A 24,108-nucleotide genomic window follows, 5' to 3' on the forward strand; every position below is an offset into this window, starting at 1 on the left:
AAAGGAGGAGTGGGGCTGATTAGGGATCAAAAAGAAGATTTACACATGGAGCACACTTTTTTTATTTTTTTATAGGATGTCAGTGTTCCTGGCAAGGCTGTGTTTATTGCCCATCCCTAATTGCCCTTGAGAAGGTGGTGGCGAGCTGCCTTCTTCAACCACTGCAGTCCATGTGGTAGGTACACCCACAGTACTGTTAGGGAGGGAATTCCAGGATTTTGATCCAACGACAGTGAAGGAACGGCAATATAGTTCCAAGTCAGGATGGTGTGTGACTTGAATGGAAACTTGCAGGTGGTGGTGTTCCCATGCGTCTGCTACCCTTGTCCTTCTAGGTGGTAGAGGTCGCAGGTTTGGAAGGTGCTGTTGAAGGAGGCTTGGCGAGTTGCTGCAGTGCATCTGTATATGGTACACACTGTTGCTATTGTGCGCCAGTGGTGGAGGGAGTGAATGTTTAATTGGTGGATACAGTGCTGATCAAGCAGGCTGCTTTGTCCTGAATTGCGTCGAGCTTCCTGAGTGTTGTTGGAGCTGCACCCATCCAGGCAAGTGGAGAGTATTCCAACACACTCCTGATTTGTGCCTTGTAGTTGGTGGCATTGGGGAGACAGGAGGTGAGTGACTCGCCACAGAATTCCCAGTCTCTGACCTGCTCTTCTAACCACAGTATTTTTATGGCTGGTCCAATTCAGTTTCTGGTCAATGACAACCCGCTGGATGTTGATGGTGGAGGATTCAGCGATGGTAATGACATTGAACATTAAGGGAAGATTGTTAGATTCTCTCTTATTGGAGATGGCAGTTGTCTGGCATTTGTGTGGCATCAATGTTACTTGCCACTTATCAGCTCAAGCCTGAATGTTTTTTGCATGTGGGCACAGACTGCTTCTGTATCTGCGGAGTCGCAAATGGTGCTGAACATTGTGCAATCATCAGTAAACATCCCTGCTTCTGACCTTATGATGGAGGGAAGGTCATTAATGAAGCAGCTGAAGATGGTTGGGCCTACACACTACCCTGAGGAACTTCTGTAGTAATATCCTGGGGCTTAGACATTTGGTCTCCAACAACCACAACCATCTTCCTTTGTACTAGGTATGACTCCAATCAATGGAGAGTATTCACCCTGATTCCCATTGACTTCAATTTTTCCAGGACTCCTTGTTGCCACACTCGGTCAAATGCTGCCTTGATGTCAAGGGCAGCCACTCTCACCTCAACTCTTGAATTCAGACTTTAGTCCATATTTGGACCAAGACTGTAAATAGGTCTTTAGCCGAGTGTCCCTGGCAGAACCCAAACTGAACATCAGTGCACAGCTTATTGCTGTGTAAGTGCCGCTTGTGTTATGACCAGGTGTGAAAGTTGACTAGGGGTCTTTTGCCGTCTTTACCTGGTCTTAGTGCAACAGAGTTTAATTTTAAACATATGGTGTTTTGAGCTCCACTTTTGTGAATTCTTGTTCACAGTTTTCCAATTATAAGATAAAAAACCAATTCACACAGGATTTCTCAGGTTTAAAGAAGAAAGATGAAATTTTATTAAACCATAACTTAAACTCTAATACAGTTCACACCTATGGATATACGACCCGCCCACGCTAGCATGCACACGCAATACACACATGCAAAAAGGACAGAAAAAAGAAAAGATAAGGTGGAACAGTTTGAGGCAATATCTTGTTACTGTGCTTTGAGCTCATGGTTTAGTCCTTTTTTCAGTGGTCTTGCTTTCGTCAGGGCCCAGTGTTCTTCTTAAACCTTGTTCACGCAGGAGACTTTTCTCTCTCTTTCATGTGTTTTCACAAGATTCTGTTCCGTGGGAAGGAGATGGAAGCAGGCAGGCATGAGAGTTCAGTTCCAGGAACACACCGCGTTCTGTTCAAATCCTTTGTTGGAAGTTCAGATACTCTGCAACAGCCAGGGAGTCATGTGACTAAAACTGGTCTGACGACTTCTGTGTATTGGGGAAGCAATACAAAGGTCCTTCCAGTCAGGGGCTTACAATTTTAAGTTTTAATGTTCATGTGGCGAAATAATGTGTGCCTCAGTCTTAGTAGGTGGGGGGCGTGCCTGACACTTTATAGCACTGTCAATGACACCTTCTATCACTTTGCTGATGATCAAGAGTAGATTGTTGAGGCAGTAATTGGCTGGATTGGATTTGTCTTGCTTTTTGTGAACAGGACATATTTTCCTGGACAATTTTCCATATTGTTGGCTAGATGTCAGTGTTGTAGCTGTACTGGAACTGTTAGCTAGGAGTGTGGCTAGTTCTGGAGCACAAACCTTCAATACTATAGCCGGGATACTGTCAGGGCCCATAGCCTTTGCAGTATTCAGTGCCTTCAGCAGTTTCTTGATATCACGTGGAGTCAATCAGATTTGCTGAAGACTGTCTTCTATAATGCTGAGGACCTCAGGAGGAGGCTGACATGGATCATCTAGTCGGCACTTCCGGCTGAAGATGGTTTCAAATTCTTCAGCCTTTTCTTTTGCACTGATGTGCTGGGATCCCCCATCTTTGAGGATGGGATCTTTGTGGAGCCTCCTCCCCTGGTTAATTGTTTAATTGTCCACCATCATTCATGACTGGATGTGGCAGGACTGCAGAGCTTTAGTCTGATCCATTGGTTGTGGGATCACTTACTTTTGTCTATCAAATACTGCTTCTGCTGTTTAGCATGCATGTAATCCTGTGTCGCAGCTTCACCAGGTTGGCACCTCATTTTTAGGTATGCCTGATGCTGCTCCTGGCATGCTCTCTGGCACTTTTCATTGAACCTTTGAATACTTTGCATCTATCTTTATCAAGGAAGAAGATGCTGCCCAAGTCATAGTGAATGTGGAAGTAGTTGAGCCACTGGATGGGCTAAAATTTGATAGAGGAGGTACTAGATAGGTTGGCTGTACTTTAAGTTGTTAAGTCACAGGAGTGAATGAGATGCATCTGAGGATATTGAGGGAAGGGTGGAAATTGTGGAGGCACTGGTCATTATCTTCCAATGCTCCTTAGATACAGGGGTGGTGCCAGAGGACTGAAGAATTGCAAATGTTATATCCTTGTTCAAAAGAAGGGGGTAAAGATATACCCAGAAACAACAGGAAAGTCATTTTAACTGCAGTGGTGGGAAAGGTTTTAGAAACAATCATTTGGGACAAAATTAACATTCCCATGGATAAATGTACATTAATTAAGGAAAGCCAGCACAGATGTATTAAAGGCAAATCATGTTTAACTAACCTGATTGAGTTTTTTGATGAGGTAGCAGAGAGGGTTGATGAGGGTAATGCAGTTGATGTGGTGGACATGAATTTCGAAATGGCATTTGATAAAGTGCCACATAACAGGCTTACCAGCAAAGTTGAAGTCCATGGAATAAGAGGGACAGTGACAGCATAGATATGAAGTTGGCTGAGAGACAGGAAACAGAGTAGTGGTGAATGGTTGTTTTTCGGACTAGAGGAAAGTATATAGTGGGGCTCCTCAGGTGTTGGCACGAGGACCACTGCTTTTCTTGATCTATGTTAATGACATAGACTTCAATGGGCAGGACTCAATTTCAAAAGCTGCAGATGACTCAAAACTTGGAAGTATTGTGAGAATGAGGAAAGGCAATATAAAACAAAGGGTGCAATTGTAAAGTGGGTGCAGGAACAGAGGGATCTGGGGGTATACGTGCAGAAATATTGAAGGTGACAGGACAGCTTGAGAAACTGGTTAAAAAATCATACGGGATGATGGGCTTTATAAATAGAGGCATAGAGCACAAAAGCAAGGAAGTTATGATGAATCTTCATAAAACTCAGGGTTGAAATTGATCATCCCGCTGCTGAGATCGGCGGTGGGTGAAAACAATGGCGGTCCGCCCGTGCGGGCTGCACGTTGCAGAGCCACTGCAATATTCAGCCCCAATGACATGGAAGGGGTGGGCTGTCCATCCCTGGTAATGGCGTCAGCTGCCTGTATATAGGCGCTGATGCCATTTTTAAATGACTTCAAGACTGAACTTTCAATTTACATATCAAATAAATAATTACAATAAATAGTATTAAATGTATTTATTCTGCCCCTCTCCCACCCTCCCATTAACAATTCAATTAATTTCTTGCCCTCTCCTCCCCCCGATTAAGCTTTCCTTGTTCACCTGACGGTACCCACTCAAAGTACAAAAACCATCCCCTACACCTATGATATTAGTTTGACCCCGTTCCCCCCGCCTTTTGCACTGAGAAACCTACCTGCTCCCCCCTCCCCACCAGTGTTACGCCTTGGTTCCCCAGATGGGGATCCGAATGCATGGGATTGCCGGCCACCGGCACAAATATTGGACCGGAACAGACGGCGGGGACATAAAGGTAATTAATGTAGTAGTGATTTAAATTTATTTACATATGTTAACGGTGGGGGCGATTTACCAAGCAATGTGGGGGCTGCCAGGAGGCCTTGCTGCCACCAGCAATATCAGGCTGGGCCCTCACGGTTTCAGGGTGTGTGCCAGCCCTCTCCCAGAGGCATTTTCCGGCCCCTCCTGCCACAAACGCTGACATCGGGGGTCGGTAAAATACAGCCCTCTGGTTCGGCCTCAACTGGAGTATTGTGCCACAACACTTAAGGGAGGATGTGAAAGCTTTAGAGAGGGTGCAGAAAAGATTTGTGAGAATGGTTCCAGGGATGAAGAACTTCAGTTACGTGGATAGATTAGCGAAACTGGGATTGTTCTCCTTAGAGGAAAGAAGGTTGAGAGGAAATTTGATAGAGATGTTCAAAATCATGAGTGGTCTAGACAGAGTAGATAGAGAGAAACTGTTCCCATTGGCAGGAGGATGGAGAACCAGTGGACACTGATGTAAGGTGATTGGCAAAAGAACCAATGATGACATGAGGAAACACATTTTTAGTGAGCGAGTGGTTAGGATCTGGAATGCACTATCTGAGAGTCTGCTGGATGTGGATTTAATCATGGCTTTCAAAAGGGAATTGGATAAGCACCTGAAGAGAGAACATTTGCAGGGCTATGGGGAAAGGGTGGGGGAGTGGGGGCAGTTGAGTTGCTCTTGCAGAGAGCCAGTACTGATAAGATGGTCTGAATAGCCTCCTTCTGTGCTGTAACCATTCTATGATTCTATGATCCGATCAGTAAGTTTTTAGTGGGGGTTTACACATTCAAATCATTCACATCACCTGAAGTAAAAGCCATCAATCATTCTTCAGTGTAACAGGCATTGCAATGCTACTTCTACTTTTCAACAGCCAGTCTTGTTTTGTTTGACGTTTAGCGGAGCATTACATAGCACATACAGATCGTTACTTAGATTGTGCAGTTTATGCAGACACAATGGAAATTGCAGTGGGTAGGAAGGTGCTCCCTGAGCAAGCAGCTAATTATTTAAAGAGATCCCCATTGCCTCCATGCACCTCTTACAATATCTGTTTTAAATTGCAGGACTTCTCATTGCCCAAAGCACAGGTTTATTTTCCAGTATCTTTCCTTTACCATGGAACTTCGACATTGATTAGTATGAGTGGCAATCTTATCTTTATTTTCCCAGTACTTTTTCATCTCAAGAGAGCAGGTTTTACAGTCCAAATTTATAATGCTGTCAAGGTCCGTGTACTGTGCCCCAGCATAGAAATTCTGACCTTTTGTTCTGTGCTGGAACTTCTTCCAAAAATATCCCAGATGTATTTTGTTTCATGTAAATATTAAAGAAAAGCATATTAAGGATCTGGAGGATGCAGCCTTTGCTTGCTGGCCTGTTGCCCAAATTGGTCCTTCTGCCCATTGCACCAATGCCAGGAAGGAAAGGGGTACATGGCTCACTGTGATACTGGGTTTCTCTTTATAAGGCAGGGTGGAGGGGGGGTTCCTGGGAGATGGATAAGGAAAATTGGCTTGTCCCAAAAACAAGGGGAAAATTGCCAGAGGATTGTCCTGCATGCTGGCCTGAAACCCAAGCCAAATTCAGCATCAGGGGTTAGCCTGATTGGGTTGCCAGCTCTGGTTGGCCATATTTCTGGAGGTTTCATCACAGGACTGAGTGCCTCCAATCACTGCACGCCATACTCCCACCATGGGTTGCTCATCACGTACATCCTTGCATCGCCCGCCTCCCCAGGCCAATTAGAAAGTCAACAGGCTCTTCATTACCAAATTGGATGATGCTTGATGACTCTGAGTCAAGCATCCATTTTATCCCATCTCCAATAACCAATTTAATAACTAATAAATGGAAGCATTCAGAAGGGAATGAAAAGAAATCACAGACAGGTTTTTTAATACCCCCATGACTCCTTTCTCCTTTGTTCATTGTAGCAGCATTCTGAAGATTCATCACTAATTCATAGAGTCTCGAGGACAGTACGGGAGGGTTGGCAACCCTATAGCTAAATGATATTCCTTGATCCTAAATACAATTTGAGTTCTGGCCCTGTCAAATCAGACAGGATCACACATGCTCGTGTTCCCAAAATCAGTTTTAATCTTTTATTTATGACAGCAGCAAAGCAGCAGCATTTCCTTAGCATTAAGAAGGCCTCGCACTATCCCACTCATCATGGGATACCCTTACATATTACTGATACAGCTTGCATTTTCATAACACCTTAATGTAGTAAAACCTTCCTAGACACTTCACTGGAGCATTATCAATCAGAATTTGCCACGGATCCACATAGGGAGATATTGCAGTCGAACTCCAAACGCTTGGTCAAAGAGGTAGATTTAAAGAACATCTTAAAGAGAGAAGAGCGTGGAGAGCTTTAGGGAAGGAATTCCAGAGCTTAAGGCCTTGACAAGTGAAGGTGGAACGATTAATATCGGGAATGCTCTAGAAATCAGAATTGGAAGAGAGCAGATAACTCGGAGGGTTGTAGGCCTGGAGATTACAGAGCTAGCGAGGAGCAAGGCTATGGAGAGATTTGAAAACGGGGATGAGAATCTTAATAGTAAGGTGTTCTTTAACTGGGAGCTAATGTAGATCAACGAGCACAGGAGTGTTGAACGAATGGGACTTGATACGATTAAGGACATGGGCAGCAGAGTTTGGATAGTGTCAAGTTTATGGAGAGTGGTTACGGCACGCTGGCCAGAACAGCATTGGACTAGTCAAGTCTAGCAGTAACAAAGGCATGGATGAGGGTTTCAACGGCAGGTGAGCTGAGGCAGAGGTAGAGCAGGGCGATGTTATGGAGGTGAAATAGGAGGTCTTAGTGACGGCACAGACACGACGGGCCGAATGGCCTCCTTCTGTGCTGTAACCATTCTATGATTCTAAGTGATTAGAAACTCATCACAGGTCAAATATGACACCAAGGTTGCAAACAGTCTGGTTCAGCCTCAGAGTTGCCAAGGAAAGGGATGGAGTTGGTAGCTAGGGAATGGAGTTTGGAGCGGGGACCAAGACAATGTCTTTGGTCTTCCCCATATTTGGTTGAATGAAATTTTGAAGGACGAGGAGGGATAGAATTACAATGTAATCTCTTGCTTGGGAGTCAGACAAATTGAGGTTTCTTCTGTGGAGGGCTTCATTATTGCCCTGACCCTTGTTACCAGCCACATCTGTACCCTTTTGTATCACTGCTAAGTGACAATCAGCGTGTTACACTCGGTGTCATTCCTCTTTGTTTCCTAGGCTTTTATATGAACTCCATTACATCACGTAGAAAAATGCCATTGGCAGAGCTACACTAGCACACTTCAGCAAATTGTACGAAACTCAGAAATGTAGTAAACAGTAAGGGAGTGGCAGACTTCAGGAGGACATACGCAGATGCATGACAGATACAATTTAATGCACGGAAGTGTTGTGTGATGCATTTTAGAAAGAAGAATGAGCAGAGGCAATCTAAATTAAGTGGCACAATTTTAAAAGGAGTGCAGGAATAGTGGGGGTTTACATATACAAAACTTTGAAGGTGGCAAAACAAGTTGATAAGGCTGTTAAAAAGAGATACAGGATTCTACTCAGAGAGTTGTTATGATCTGGAATGCATTGCCTGAAAAGGTGGTGGAAGCATATTCAATAATAACTTTCAAAAGAAAATTAGATACATGAAGGGGAAAAATTTGCAGGGGAGTGGGGAAAGTGCAGGGTAGTGGGACTAATTGGGCAGCTCTTTCAAAGAGCCAGCACAGACACAATGGGCCGAATGACCTTCCTCTGTGCTGCTGTTACTCCTTTTGCCTTGATTAACCCTTTCCATTTCAATCACCCAAAGTTCTTATCCAACAGAGGCCTCATTACGATGGGCATCGTGAGCTATGGGCAGCTAAGAGGCATTCCGATCCAGCAGGCTGGCACATATTAGATATGTGATCTCCAAAGAGAACAAAGTTTTAATCCAGAGTCTTAAATATTTAAGCAGAAAAAGAGCAAGAGATTGAATCCATTTTAATTTGAAGGAAGATGGCCTCTTGTGCATCCCCGATTTTCTTTGCTCCACCATTGGCGGCCGTGCCTTCAACTGCCTAGATCCTAAGTTCTGGAATATCCCCCCCTCTAAACCTCACCACCTTTCTCCCTTTCTCTCCTCCTTCAAAACGCTCCTTAAAACTTTTTGACCAACATTTTGGTCACCTGTCTTAATATGTCCTTATGTGGTTTGGTGACAAATTTGAAGCGCCTTGGGGCTATTTTACTATGTTAAAAGCACTACATAAATGCAGGTTGTTGTTGTTGAGAAACCCAAATATAAGAATGTGCAGCTTTTGAGTGTAGCTGTCAACTGCATTGGAGATGGAACTGAATAAATCTAGGCCATCACATGAAAGAATAAACATTGTCACTAGGAAAGAGGAGCCCATGTCATGTCAAAGCATTGATGCCTTACCTTCAACCCATGCTCCTTTTGAACTAAGTTCCACACTGGGGACTCAATTTTGTGCTGGGGGGACCCCAGTCTCGGCCAATCAGAGCCCCCCGGTACGATTCTATGGCGCCAGGCCATTAACAGCCGTGTCTCGGGATCCCCGTCCCTTTATAGACAGGAATCCCACCTCCAAGAGCTGCTGGATAATCAGAGGGCCAGCAGCTGGGTAGTATCGGCAGTGTCACCAGGAGCAGTGGCTACGGCCGGTACTACAGAAGCCTTGGACCCAGGCACAGTGCTGGAGATCTGGACCCAAGGTAAGTGAGGCAGGGTAACTGGGGCCAGGCTGGCAAGCCCTGGCAAAGGGGGAGAGGGAGGGTGTGTGTTTAGTACAATGGAAGGGGAGGTGGTTTGTTTGATGTTGGGGGCACTCTATGGGCCACAGATTGCCCACGGAAGAGGGCCCACCCCCATGTCAGGAGGAAGGTTGCATCATTTTATTGAGAGCAGGGAGGCTCCCCCCCTCACCCCCACTCCTGGTTAAATCCCAGCGGCAGCAAGAAGAGGCCCTTAAGTGGCTGTTAATAGGCCTCTTAAGGACCTCAAATGGCCTCTGGGTGGGAAGGCTGTCTTCGGCCTATCCCGCCCCAAATAAAATTGTGTTGCCCTCTGCCCCTGTCTCCTTTCGCAATTCTATGAGACACCCCCCTTCCCCCCCCCACCGCCTCCTAACCCATCTCTGGGAGGCGAATAAAATTCAGCCCTGGGAGTGCAGAGCTGCTTAATTTCCTTATAGAGTCTTATTAGGCTGCTATCTGCAACTCATCTGAAATTAATTGTTCATAAATCAAACCTGCAGTGCAACCTTTTAATAATTTCCTGGTCATTCTTGCCAACCTTTAATAAGCTCATTCTGGGAGAACGACCTTTTAACACTGCTGAGGTCAAGAGGGCGAAAACACGAGCTGAAAATTCAGACCACAGTTGAAGCTTCGCTGCCAAAATTGATGAGTTTAAAAGCCCTTGCTTGCAGAGTGAGGTTTATTGAAGTACTCAAGTGAATGTATATCTGAAACATTAAAACCATGAAAAAAGATGTTTTTCAAAGTTTGAGCAAAGTGCATCCTTTCTATATGTAGGTCAACAATGTGTATTGGGTGATGCTTCATCCTCTTCAAAACTGCATTGCAGCTGGCAGCGAGGAGAAGTTTCCAGGAAGGAATCGTATTTTCATAACTGCAGCACACAGTAAACTATGTTTCACTTCACTTCATTACAAAAATGGTGAGGTTGAGCTTTATTTCTTTTGTAGATTGCTTCTTCACCAGACAAAGCTTCTTTGTCCCATTTGCACCGTTTGTGCTAGGTAATAGGTTAAAATTGCTGATCTGATTTATAAATGAATAATAAACAATACATTTCAGTTGGAGATAGGAACAGAAAATGCTGGAAATACGCAGCAGGTCTGGCAGCATCTCTGGAGAGAGGAACAGAGTTAACACTTCAAGTCAATGACCTTCCATCAGAACTGGAAAAAATTAGAGATGTAGCAGGTTTTAAACAAGTAAAGAGCTTGGGAAAAGGGGGAACGTGAGGAAAGAACAAAAGGGAAGGTTTGTGATAGGGTGAAAGATAGGAGAGATTAAATGACGAAAGGGATGATAGTGGAAAGCAAAAGGGGATGATAATGGGAAAAGTAAAAAAAAAACAAATGACGTGTCGAGAGGAGGTGAAAATGGCAATAGCAGAACCATTACCAGTAACTGCTGTCCGAAAAAATGGGAGCAGTGGTGGAGCAGTAGCCATGATCTGAAGTTGCTGAACTTGATGTTGAGTCCTGAAGGTCGTAAAGTGCCTCAACAAAAAATGAGGTGCTGTTTCTCGAGCTGAGCATTTCAATTAAATGGAGCAGACTGCTGATATATATGCATAAAGTCTTCAAAGCCTTTTCTCTGCAGTGCAATTATTCACATGCCTGAAATGGAGCAGATTGCCGTCATAGGGTATTAAGTGTAGTAACCCATGCAAACAAGCAGCCAAACTTGTCTGGTAAACCTCAGGCAAATTAAAATATCCAGCCATCCACCACTAGTGCTACTGAGCCACTCGCGAATTAATTATCTTAAATACCATGTCATCCGTTGGTGACATAAATTACAGCGAATAATTATGTTCCAGATCAAAGACTTAATTATTACATGTAAGTTTTATCGTTGACTTGAGAAGTCATGATGCTGATTTCCATTTTTGTTCCTCTATTTATTCTTGTGAATTTTTGGTGTTCCTTGTTAAAAATGGAGCACCTCTGACTCCAAGAGGTCAGCTTTAAAGAAAATGATAAATTGCTTTTTGGTTATCAGTATTGCTTTACAAAACATTGCAATTTATTCTCTTAATCACGTGTCAATAATTGCAGTATAATTACACCCACTTTCATTAACAATTTGTACGCACTCAGAGTGGAATAAAGTAGAAACCAGTTATTGCTCTTCTGGATGATAAAATAGTAATTAGCTTTTTTTGATTAAATTTACTGTCATTTTTACCCATCAACTTGTGCTTTTAAACAATTAAGTGTAATGAATATTTATATAGCAGTCAACTATATGCAGTACAAAGATTCTTCCTATGTAGGACATTCCCCTTCATTGAAGCCATTCTCATCTCCATTTGCCTTCACTAATGGCAAACTTTAAAGGCTGTAGTGTCACAGCCAGCAAAGTAGATCTATTGAAGGATGTAAATGCGTTGGAGGCAGTACAGAGAAGGTTTACTAGACTGATACCTGGAATGGGCGGGCTGTCTTACGAGAAAAGATTGGACAGGCTAGGCTTGTATCCACTGGAATTGAGAAGAGTAAGAGGCGACTTGATTGAAACATATAAGATTCTGAGGGGTCTTGACAGGGTGGATGTGGAAAGGATGTTTCCTCTTGTGAGAGAATCTAGAATTAGGGGTCACTGTTTAAAAATAAGGGGCCACCCATTTAAGACGGAGATGAGAAATTTTTTCTCTGAGGGTCGTGAGTCTTTGGAACTCTTCCTCAAATGGTGGTGGAAGCAGAGCCTTTGAATATTTTTAAGGCAGAGATTCTTGATAAGCAAGGGATTGAAAGGTTATCAGGGGTAGGTGGAAATGTGGAGTAATCAGTTCAGCCATGAGCTTATCGAATGGTGGAGCAGGCTCGAAGAGCTGAGTGGCCTACTCCTGCTCCTAATTCATATGTTCGTATGTATGCATCAATGACACCTACATATGGCACACACTGTTGCACAAAGTCAGCTGCATGCAGAGGTGTCACCTGTCATTAATAATGAGATTAGGGACCTCCCAATGAAACAGAAAGAGAATTGAAAGCCTGGGAACTCTGCTTCAACACTGGACTGTTTCGATTGCAAAAAGACAAATACTGCAAAGTTTTGCACCGATTCAATGACACAGACAGTAATGCTGCTTCTTATTTGACACCAGATAAGACTTTTTCACTAGATGGGGCACATGCTTGTTTTTATACATAAGCAGTGCTGACCAGTACTTAGAAACATAGAAACAAGGAGCAGGAGTAGGCCATTTGGCCCTTCGAGCCTGCTCCACCATTTATTATGTTCATGGCTGATCATACAGCTCAGTAACCTGTTCCCACTTTCCCCCCATATCCTTTGTTCCCTTTCACTCCAAGAGCTATATCTAACTCCGTCTTGAAAACATACAATGTTTTGGCCTCAACTGCTTTCTGTGGTAGCGAATTCCACAGGCTCACCACTCTCTGGGTGAAGAAATTTCTCCTCATCTCAGTCCTGAAAGGTTTACCCCGTATCCTTAGACTATGACCCCTGGTTCTGGACTCCCCCACCATCGGGAACATCCTTCCTGCATCTACCCTGTCAAGTCCTGTTAGAATTTTATAGGTTTCTATGAGATCTCCCCTCACTCTTCTGAACTCCAGCGAATATAATCCTAACTGACTCAATCTCTCCTCATACGTCAGTCCCGCCATCCCAGGAATCAGTCTGGTAAACCTTTGCTGCACCCCCTCCATAGCAAGAGCATCCTTCCTCAGATAAGGAGACCAAAACTGCCCACAATATTCCAGGTGTGGCCTCACCAAGGCCCTGTATAATTGCAGCAAGACATCCCTTGAATCCTCTCGCTATGAAGGCCAACATACCATTAGCCTTTTTTACCGCTTGCTGCACCTGCATGCTTACCTTCAGCGACTAGTGTACGAGAACACCCAGGTCTCTTTGTATATTCCTCTCTCTCAGTTTATAGCCGTTCAGATAATAATCTGCCTTCCTGTCTTTGCTACCAAAGTGGATAACCTCACATTTATCCACATTATACTGCATCTGCCATGCATTTGCTCACTCACTCAAATATCCAAATCACCCTGAAGCATCTCTGCATCCTCCTCACAACTCACCCTCCCACCCAGTTTTGTGTCATCTGCAAATTTGGAGATATTACATTTAGTTCCCTCGTCTAAATCATTAATATATATTGTGAATAGCTGGGGTCCTAGCACCAATCCCTGCAGTACCCCACTAGTCACTGCCTGCCATTTGGAAAAAGACCCATTTATTCCTACTCTTTGTTTTCTGTCTGCCAACCAATTTTCTATCCATCGCAATACACTACCCCTAATCCCATGTGCTTTAATTTTACACGCTAATCTCTTATGTGGGACTTTGTCGAAGGCCTTCTGAAAGTCCAAATAAACCACATCAACTGGCTCCCCCTCATCAACTCTACTAGTTACATCCTTGAAGAATTCTAGTAGATTTGTCAAGCATGATTTCCCTTTTGTAAATCCATGCTGACTCTGTCCGATTCTACCACTGTTCTCCAAGTGCTCTGCTATAAAATCTTTGATAATGAACTCTAGAATTTTCCCCACTACTGACGTCAGGCTGACTGGTCTGTAATTCTCTGTTTTCTCTCCACCTCCCTTTTTAAATAGTGGGGTTACATTAGCTACCCTCCAATCTGTAGGAACTGTTCCAGAGTCTATAGAATCTTGAAAGATGACCACCAATGCATCCACTATTTCTAGGGCCATTTCCTTAAGTACTCTGGGATGTAGATTATCAGGCCCTGGGGATTTATCGGCCTTCAATCCCCAACACCATTTCTTTACTAATGCTGAGTTCCTTCAGTTCCTCCCTCTCACTAAACCCTGTGTTCCCCAACATTTCTGATATAATATTTGTGTCCTCCTTTGTGAAGACAGAACAGCAATGTGATAATGATCAGATAATCTTTTTTTGCAATGTCGATTGAGGGATAAATTTTGGCCAGGGGACCAGGGAGAACTCCCCTGCTCTTTTTTGAAATACTGCCATGGGATCTTTTACCTTCACCTGAGGGGGCAGACAGGGCTTCAATTTAATATCTCATTCAAAAAGTGGCTCCTCTGACAGTGCAGCTCTCCCTCAGTACCGCACTGAACTATCAGCCTAGATTTTGTGTGAAAGGAGGAAAGGGAATTGAGTTTTTACAGTGTATATGGGACTCCTTTCTCCATTAGTACTTATGTCCAACAAGAAAAGAATCACTACTGGATCCTATAATGGGTAATGAGCTAGAACTGATAGGAGAAGTAAAAGTAGGAGAGCATCTTAGTCATAGTGATCATAATACAATGAGGTTCAAGATTAGGATCAAGGGTGACATAAGTAGGACAAATACTAAGGTAATAGATTGGAAAAGAGCAAATTTTGAAGAATGCACAATGGAATGAAAGAAGGTAAACAGGGAGAGGATTTTGAAAAACAAAGACAGAAAAACAGTGGAAATCTTGAAAAAAGTAATAAATAGAGTTCAAAAGAGCTGTATTCCACTAAAAGCCAAATTCAAGCAAACAATTTGTGAGGCCATAGGGATGAGTAAAGAACTAAAGAAAAAGACTTATAAGAGGTACATAGATACTAAAGGAAAGGGGGACAAAAAGGAATACAAGGAACTTAAACTAACAACTTGTATTTATATAGCACCTTTAATGTAATAAAACATCCCAAGGTGCTTCACAGGAGCATTATAAAGCAAAATTTGACACCAAGCCACATAAGGTGGTATTAAGGCAGTTGGCCAAAAGCTTGGTCAAAGAGGTAGGATTTAAGGAGCATCCTAAAGGAGGAAAGAGAGACAGAGAGATTTAGTGAGGGAATTCCAGAGTTTAGGACCTAGGCAGTGGAAGGCATGGCTGTCACTGGTGGCTGAACCTAGATGAATGCAGATATTTCGGAGGTTTATGGGCTGAAGGAAATTACAGAGGTAGGGAGGGGCCATGGATGTATTTGGAAATAAGAATGAGAATTTAAAATCAAGACATTGCTTGACCGGGAGCCAATGTAGGTCAGCGAGTGCAGGGGTGACAGCGGAACAGGGAGGAAACAGGAGAAGTTTTTAAAAAGCAAGAAGATGAAGAGAAATTATTGAATCAAATTATCAAAGAATATAAAAAGAATCAATAAATTGTTCTACAGACACAAATAACAAAAGGGAAATGAAAGTAGGGATAGGACCATTAAACGATGATCAAGATAAATTCACAGGTAATAACAGAGAAGTTATTTTACCTCAGTTTCTACGAAAGAAGATACTGAAATAGATGCTTCACTAGAGGATAAGCTTACAAAGAAAATTGATAGTTAAGATAGAAAGGCAGTAAGTAACTGGCAAACTAGCAAAACTAAAAGAGGATAAGCCTCCTGGTCCAGATGGTATGCACTCACACATATTCAAAGAAACTAGAGACAAACTAGTTTATATCTATAAATGTTCCATGGATGAGGAGGCAGTGTCTGAAGATAGGCAGAAAACCAAAATATTTATATATACAAAAAGAGAGCAAGAACAAAACCTGGGACCTATAGACCAATCAGCTTTTCTTTTTGTTATTCATTCATGGGATGTGGTCAACACTAGCTCTGCTAGCATTTATTGCCCATCCCTAATTGCCCTTGAGAAGGTGGTGGTGAGTCACCTTCTTGAATCACTGCAGTCCATGTGGGGTAGGAATACTCACAGTGCTGTTAGGAAGGGAGTTCCAGGATTGTGACCCAGCAACAGTGAAGAAATGGTGATATAGTTCCAAGTCAGGATGGTGTGTGGCTTGGAGGGGAACTTGTAGGTGGTGGTGTTCCCATGTATCTGCTGCCCTTGTCCTTCTAGGTGGTAAAGGTTGTGAGTTTGGAAGGTGCTGTCTAAGGAGCCTTGGTGTGTTGCTGCAGTGCATCTTGTAGATGGTACACACTACTGCCACTGTGCATCGGTGGTGGAGGGAGTGAATGTTTGTGGATGGGGTGCCAATCAAGCAGGCTGCTTTGTCCTGGATGGTGTCGAGCTTCTTGAGTGTTGTTGGAGCTGCACCCATCCAGGCAAGTGAAGAGTATTCCATCACACTCCTGACTTGTGCCTTGTAGATGGTGGACAGGGTTTGGGGAGTCAGGAGGTGAGTTATTCTTTGCAGGATTCCTAGCCTCTGACCTGCTCTTGTGGTCACTTTATTTATATGGCTACTCCAGTCCAGTTTCCGGTCAATGGTAACCCCCAGGATATTGATAGTGGGGGATTCAGCGATTGTAATGCAATTGAATGTCAAGGGTAGATGGTTAGATTCTCTCTTGTTTGAGATAGTCATTACCTGGCACTTGTGTGGCGTGAACATTACTTGTCACTTATCAGACCAAGCCTGGATATTGTCCGTGTCTTGCTGCATTTCTGCACGGACTGCTTCAGTATCTGAGGAGTTGTGAATGGTGCTGAACATTGTGCAATCATCAGCGAACATCCCCACTTCTGACCTTATGATCGAAGGAAGGTCATTGATGAAGCAGCTGAAGATGATTGGGCCTAGGGCACTACTCTGAGGAATCCTGCAGTGATGTCCTGGAGCTGAGGTGATTGATCTCCAACAATCACAACCATCTTCCTTTGCGCTAGGTATGACTCCAATCAGTGGAATGTTTACCCGCTAATTCCCATTGACTCCAGTTTTGCTAGGGCTCCTTGATGCCATACTTTTTCAAAGGCTGCCTTGATGTCAAGGGCAGTCACTCTCACCTCACCACTTGAGTTCAGCTCTTTTGTCCATGTTTGAACCAAGGCTGTAATGAGGTCAGGAGCTGCGTGGCCCTGGTGGAAACCAAACTGAGCATCACTGAGCAGGTTATTGCTAAGCAAGTACTGTTTGATAACACTGTCGATGACACCTTCCATCACTTTACTGACACTCGAGAGTTGACTGATGGGGCAGTAATTGACCGGGTTGGATTTGTCCTGCTTCTTATGTGCAGGATATACTTGGGCAATTTTCCACATTGCTGGGTAGATGTCAGTCAGTGTCAGTAGTCAGTGTCAGGAGTCTTATCCTCTTTTCATTTTGCTAGTTTGCCAGTTACTTACTGTCTTTCTATCCTAAATAATGTCAGTGGTAGGAAACCAATACTGAAATCAACACTAAAAGAAGGGATAAAAAAGACAGAAAATGTAATTAAAAAATAGGCAGCATGGATTCTGAAAGGCTAAGTCACGCTTTACTAACCTGATAGAATTCTTTGACGAGGTAGTGGGAAGAGTAGACAAAGGTAATATACTTAGATTTTTAAAAGCCTTTCAATATGGCACCATATGGTAAGCTGAGGGGATAAGTAGCTGAATGGATAGTGAATTGGCCAAAAAATTGAAAGCAGTGAGTACGGTTAAAGGGTAGTTATTCAGATTGAAGGAGGGTATAAAGAGGTGTTCCACAAGGATCTGTCCTGAGACCACTGTTATTCATAATTTACATTAAGGAACAAGTAACCTCATATCAAAATTTGCAGATGATACCAAACAGGAGTGTAGAGCTAAACACTGAGGAAGAATGCAACATCATACAAGAAGACATTGGAAAACTTGTAGACTGAACAGTTAACTGTCAAATGAACTTTAACATAGATAAATGTGAGGGGATGCACTTTGGTTGGAAAAATAGATCACCTATGCCTTCGGAAATAAGAAACTGAATGGAGTACAAGAGCAAAGGGATCTAGATATACAGGTAAACAAACCATTAAAAACAGCATCTCAAGTCAGCAAAGCAATTAAAAATGCTAACAAAGCGCTGGGATTTATTTCCAGGGGTATAGAGGTCACAAGTGGTGAATGTATGTTAAACTTGTATCAGACCCTGGACAAGCCATGCTTAGAGTACTGTGTACAGTTCTGGTCTTCATACTATTAAAAAGAAAATATCAGCACCAGAGAAAGTGCAAAAACAATTTACATGCACGGTACTAGAATTGAGATATTCCAGCTATTGGGAAAGATTGAACAGGCTGGGGATTTTTTCTTTATAAGCGAGACTGAGTGGCAACCTTCTCGAGGTCTTTAAAATTATGAAGGGCTTGGACAGGGTATATGTAGAGCGAATGTTTCCACTTCTGGGAGAATCCAAAACTAGAGGTCATAAATACGATATAGTTACTAATAAATCCAATAGGGAAATCAGGAGAAAGTTCTTCATTCCAATTGGTGAGAATGTGGAACTTACTACCATAAGAGATCCATAAGAAGTAGTTGAGGCAAATAACTTAAATGGTTTCAAAAAGGAAACCAGATGAGTACATGAGAGAAAAGGGAACAGAAAGATATATTGAACATACAAACATACGGATTAGGAGCAGAAGTAGGCCATTCGGCCCCTCGAGTCTGTTCTGCCATTCAATAAGATCATGGCTGATCTGTTTGTGTCTCGAATTCCACACTCCCATCTACCCCTGATAACCTTTAATTCCTTACCTAACAAGAATCTTTCTACCTCTGCCTTAAAAATATTCAATGATCCCGCCTCCACCACCTTCTGAGGCAGGGAATTCCAAAGTCGCACAACCCTCTGAGAGAAAAAATTTCTCCTTGGCTCTGTCCTAAAAGGGCGACTGCTAGTTCTGGACTCACCCACAAGAGGAAACATCCTTACTACATCCACCTTGTCAAGACCGATAAGGATCTTATAAACTTCAATCAAGTCTCCCCTCACTCTTCTAAATTCTAGCGAAAATAAGCCCAGTCTGTCCAACCTTTCCTCATAAGACAACCCGCGCATTTACATGCTTCCTTAAATAAGGAGACCAAAACTGCACACAGGGTTCGAGGTGTGGTCTCACCAATGCCCTGTATAACTGAAGCATAACATCCTTACTTTTATTTTCAATTCCTCTCGTAATAAAGGATAGCATTCCATTAGCCTTCTTTATTACCTGCTGTAACTGCATACTAACATTTTGTGACTCATGCACTAGAACACCTAGATCCCTCTGCACCTCCATTTAAGTAATACTTTGCATTTTTATTCTTCCTGCCAAATTGAAGAACTTCACATCATCCCACATTATACTCCATCTGTCAGATTTTTGCCCACTCAATCAACCTATCTATATCGGTCTGCAACTTCCTTATGTCCTCTTCACAACATACTTTCCTACCTATCTTTGTGTCATCTGCAAATGTAAATACCATGCCATCGCTCCCCTCATCTAAGTCATTGATAAATTGTAAAACGTTGAGGCCCCAGCACAGACCCCTGCGGGACTCCACTTGTCACATCTTGCCAATCAGAAAAGGACCCATTTATGCATACTCTCTGTTTTCTGCCAGCCAGCCAATCTTCTGTCCATGCTAATATGTTAACCCCTACACCATGAGCTCCTACTTTGTGCAATAACCTTTTATGTAGCGCCTTGTCAAATGCCTTCTGGAAATCCAAGTACAGTACATCAACGGGCTCCCCTTTATCCATGGCACAGGTTACTCCTTCAAAGAACTCCAACAAATTGTTTAAATATGATTTCCCTTTCACAAAACCGTGTTGACTATTCCCGATTGCCTTGAGGTTTCCTAAGTGCCCAGCTATAGTCTCCTTATAATCGTTTCTAACACCTTCCCCATGACAGACATCAAGCTAACTCGCCTGTAGTTACCTGTTCTCTGCCTTCCCCCCCCCCCCCCCCCCACTTCTTGAATAGAGGGGTTATATTTGCTACTTTTGAGTCTGATGGAACCTTTCCAGAATCCAGTGAATTTTGAAAAATTAACACCAACACATCGACCACCTCATTAGCCACCTCTTTTAAGACCCTAGGATGAAGCCCATCAGGACCCGGGGACCTGTCAGCCCAAAGCTCCATCAGTTTGGTCATCACCGCTTCCCTGGTTATTGAAATTTCACCAAGTACCTCTCTTCCTTCCACCTCCTGATTTACAGCTATTACTGGAATGTTTTTCTATCCTCTATAGTGAAGATAGAAGCAAAATATTTGTTAATTTCATCCACCATTTCCTTATTATCTACTATTAACTCCCCATTCTCACTCTCTGGAGGACCAACACTCACTTTACTTACGCTTTTCCTTTTTAAATACCTGTAGAAATTCTTGCTATCTGTTATTCCATTTCTAGCTAGCTTCCTCTTATACTCTAATTTCTTTCTTCTGATTAACCTTTTAGTCATTCTCTGCTGTTCATTATATTCTGACCATTCACCTGACCTGTCACTTATCTTTGCACAATTATATGCTTTTTCCTGAGTTGGGGCAGACAGAATGGGAGGAGACTCGTGTGCAGTTTGTTATGACCAGCTGAGAAAAGGTCTAGGGATTCCCTCTCAGCCTTTTCCTGGTTTGGCCGTAACAGGGTTTAATTTTTAAAAACACCGTGTTTTAGCTCCCCGTCGGTGAATCCTTGTTCACTGCTCTCCAATTGTAATGGCAAAGAAATCAACCAGACAGGTTTTCTTAGATTTAAACAAGAAAGGTGTAAGTTTATCAACCTTAAAACTTTAATTCGGTTAAAACTACTAAAAATATGCGATGCAACCATGCTAGCATGCATACGTGATAAACACACACGTAGATAAAAACAGAAAAGAGAAAGAATCAAGGGAAAAGGTTGAAGCAATAACTGGAGTTCATTTATTGTCTTTTGAGTTTAATGTAAAGTCTTTGATTGTAGTTAAATCTTGCTATCTCATTGGGGCCCAGTACACCCTTTCAAACTTGTTTCGATGGTTTTCTGTCTTGAGGCTTCGTTTCTTCTGTGGGTCCCTGTCCTTGTGTGAGAGGGAGAGAGAGAGATAGAGAGATGCTGTCTTCTTGAAATCCAGTTGCAGTCTCTGCTTTTCGTGAGGGAGAGACAGGGAGAGATGCTCTCTCTTCAAGTTCAGCTGCAGTCTGTTTTTTTCTCTGTGGCACAATTCAAACCTGGGCCAGCAGGCCAGTTATGTGACTAGCTCCTTTTTTGGAACAACCTGCCTGGCGAGGTTTTGTGGATTCTTTCAATCTTGGTAGACATCCTCAGTAGGGGGCTAGAATGCAGACTTTCACACATTCAATGTCTTTTGAATAAAATCCATTTGGTTAATAAAATCTGGGAGCAGTTCCAATGTCTTCTCCAGGCAACTGTCTTTTAGAATGCAAATGCTTCCAGCCACTGTCCTTTTAGAATGCAGGTGCAGCCATGTTTTCAGTCGAGTAAGAGTTAAAAATTAATGTTCCATATGATGAAATTAATATGCCTCATTCTTGGCAGATGTGGTTTTTCTCACAAGTTCATTTTAGCCCTATCTAAAAGTTAACAGTTAGTTTAGTGTATGTTACCTGGGCCCACTGCCCTCCCCCAGCCACACCTGCTCTTTGTTTTCTCAATGAAATTGATCCGGATGAAACTGACGAGAACAGCTGCCGATACTTTAATCTCCGATCCTGCTGTCTTCACAGTCCAGAGTGTCTGCAGCCACGGCATGCGGTAAGTCCATTGAGGTGAAGAAGGAGCTGCGGGACCCGAGAGAAGTCCTGTGAAAAGGTGCCCCGAACACTCATTGTCACAAGGCGAGCCGCCTTAAACAGTGTTCAAATCACACGCAGCTTCCAAAGTGCGGACTGCGACACCGACCACTCCCTGGTGTGCAGCAAGGTTAGACTCAGACCAAAGAAGTTGCATCATTCCAAGCAGAAGGGCCACCCGCGCATCAACACGAGCAGAATTTCCCACCCACAGCTGTTACAAAAATTTCTAAATTCACTTGTAACAGCCCTTCAAAACACTCCCACAGGGGATGCTGAGACCAAGTGGGCCCACATCAGAGACGCCATCTATGAGTCAGCTTTGACCACCTACGGCAAAAGTGCGAAGAGAAATGCAGACTGGTTTCAATCTCATAATGAAGAGCTGGAACCTGTCATAGCCGCTAAGCGCATTGCACTTTTGAACTACAAGAAAGCCCCCAGCGATTTAACATCCGCAGCACTTAAAGCAGCCAGAAGTACTGCACAAAGAACAGCTAGGCGTTGCGCAAACGACTACTGGCAACACCTATGCAGCCATATTCAGCTGGCCTCAGACACCGGAAACATCAGAGGAATGTATGATGGCATGAAGAGAGCTCTTGGGCCAACCATCAAGAAGATCACCCCCCTCAAATCTAAATCGGGGGACATAATCACTGACCAACGCAAACAGATGGACCGCTGGGTTGAGCACTACCTAGAACTGTACTCCAGGGAGAATGCTGTCACTGAGACTGCCCTCAATGCAGCCCAGCCTCTACCAGTCATGGATGAGCTGGACATACAGCCAACCAAATCGGAACTCAGTGATGCCATTGATTCCCTAGCCAGCGGAAAAGCCCCTGGGAAGGACAGCATTACCCCTGAAATAATCAAGAGTGCCAAGCCTGCTATACTCTCAGCACTACATGAACTGCTATGCCTGTGCTGGGACGAGGGAGCAGTACCCCAGGACATGCGCGATGCCAACATCATCACCCTCTATAAAAACAAAGGTGACCGCGGTGACTGCAACAACTACCGTGGAATCTCCCTGCTCAGCATAGTGGGGAAAGTCTTTGCTCGAGTCGCTCTGAACAGGCTCCAGAAGCTGGCCGAGCGCGTCTACCCTGAGGCACAGTGTGGCTTTCGAGCAGAGAGATCGACTATTGACATGCTGTTCTCCCTTCGTCAGATACAGGAGAAATGCCATGAACAACAGATGCCCCTCTACATTGCTTTCATTGATCTCACCAAAGCCTTTGACCTCGTCAGCAGACGTGGTCTCTTCAGACTACTAGAAAAGATCGGATGTCCACCAAAGCTACTAAGTATCATCACCTCATTCCATGACAATATGAAAGGCACAATTCAACATGGTGGCTCCTCATCAGAGCCCTTTCCTATCCTGAGTGGTGTGAAACAGGGCTGTGTTCTCGCACCCACACTTTTTGGGATTTTCTTCTCCCTGCTGCTTTCACATGCGTTCAAATCCTCTGAAGAAGGAATTTTCCTCCACACAAGATCAGGGGGCAGGTTGTTCAACCTTGCCCGTCTAAGAGCGAAGTCCAAAGTACGGAAAGTCCTCATCAGAGAACTCCTCTTTGCTGACGATGCTGCTTTAACATCTCACACTGAAGAATGCCTGCAGAGTCTCATCGACAGGTTTGCGTCTGCCTGCAATGAATTTGGCCTAACCATCAGCCTCAAGAAAACGAACATCATGGGGCAGGATGTCAGAAATGCTCCATCCATCAATATTGGCGACCACGCTCTGGAAGTGGTTCAAGAGTTCACCTACCTAGGCTCAACTATCACCAGTAACCTGTCTCTAGATGCAGAAATCAACAAGCGCATGGGTAAGGCTTCCACTGCTATGTTCAGACTGGCCAAGAGAGTGTGGGAAAATGGCGCACTGACACGGAACACAAAAGTCCGAGTGTATCAGGCCTGTGTCCTCAGTACCTTGCTCTACGGCAGCGAGGCTTGGACAACGTATGCCAGCCAAGAGCGACGTCTCAATTCATTCCATCTTCGCTGCCTTCGGAGAATACTTGGCATCAGGTGGCAGGACTATATCTCCAACACAGAAGTCCTTGAAGCGGCCAACATCCCCAGCTTATACACACTACTGAGTCAGCGGCGCTTGAGATGGCTTGGCCATGTGAGCCGCATGGAAGATGGCAGGATCCCCAAAGACACATTGTACAGCGAGCTCGCCACTGGTATCAGACCCACCGGCCGTCCATGTCTCCGTTATAAAGACGTCTGCAAACGCGACATGAAATCGTGTGACATTGATCACAAGTCGTGGGAGTCAGTTGCCAGCATTCGCCAGAGCTGGTGGGCAGCCATAAAGACAGGGCTAAATTGTGGCGAGTCGAAGAGACTTAGTAGTTGGCAGGAAAAAAGACAGAGGCGCAAGGGGAGAGCCAACTGTGCAACAGCCCCAACAAACAAATTTCTCTGCAGCACCTGTGGAAGAGCCTGTCAC

The 24,108-nt window shown here is 43.8% G+C and overlaps 1 protein-coding gene across 6 annotated transcripts in view; it reads left to right on the top strand.

Moving 5' to 3' along the window:
* Positions 1-24,108, top strand: part of khdrbs2 (KH domain containing, RNA binding, signal transduction associated 2) — a 902,011-nt gene that overhangs the window by 186,447 nt on the left and 691,456 nt on the right. For 5 of the 6 annotated variants that reach the window (XR_010970474.1, XM_068020148.1, XM_068020149.1 and 2 more), the window contains exon 2: positions 9,951-10,095. The exons of the other annotated variant lie outside the window; for it this stretch is intronic. Coding sequence is in view for 4 of the 5 variants with exons in the window: in XM_068020148.1 (XP_067876249.1) it covers positions 9,972-10,095 (124 nt within the window). In the remaining variant the exon portion in view is untranslated. The remainder of the gene's footprint in view (positions 1-9,950; positions 10,096-24,108) is intronic. 6 annotated transcript variants of the gene reach the window in all.

This window comes from Heterodontus francisci, chromosome 3 (genome assembly GCF_036365525.1).
Source record: "Heterodontus francisci isolate sHetFra1 chromosome 3, sHetFra1.hap1, whole genome shotgun sequence".
Lineage (NCBI taxonomy): Eukaryota > Metazoa > Chordata > Chondrichthyes > Heterodontiformes > Heterodontidae > Heterodontus > Heterodontus francisci.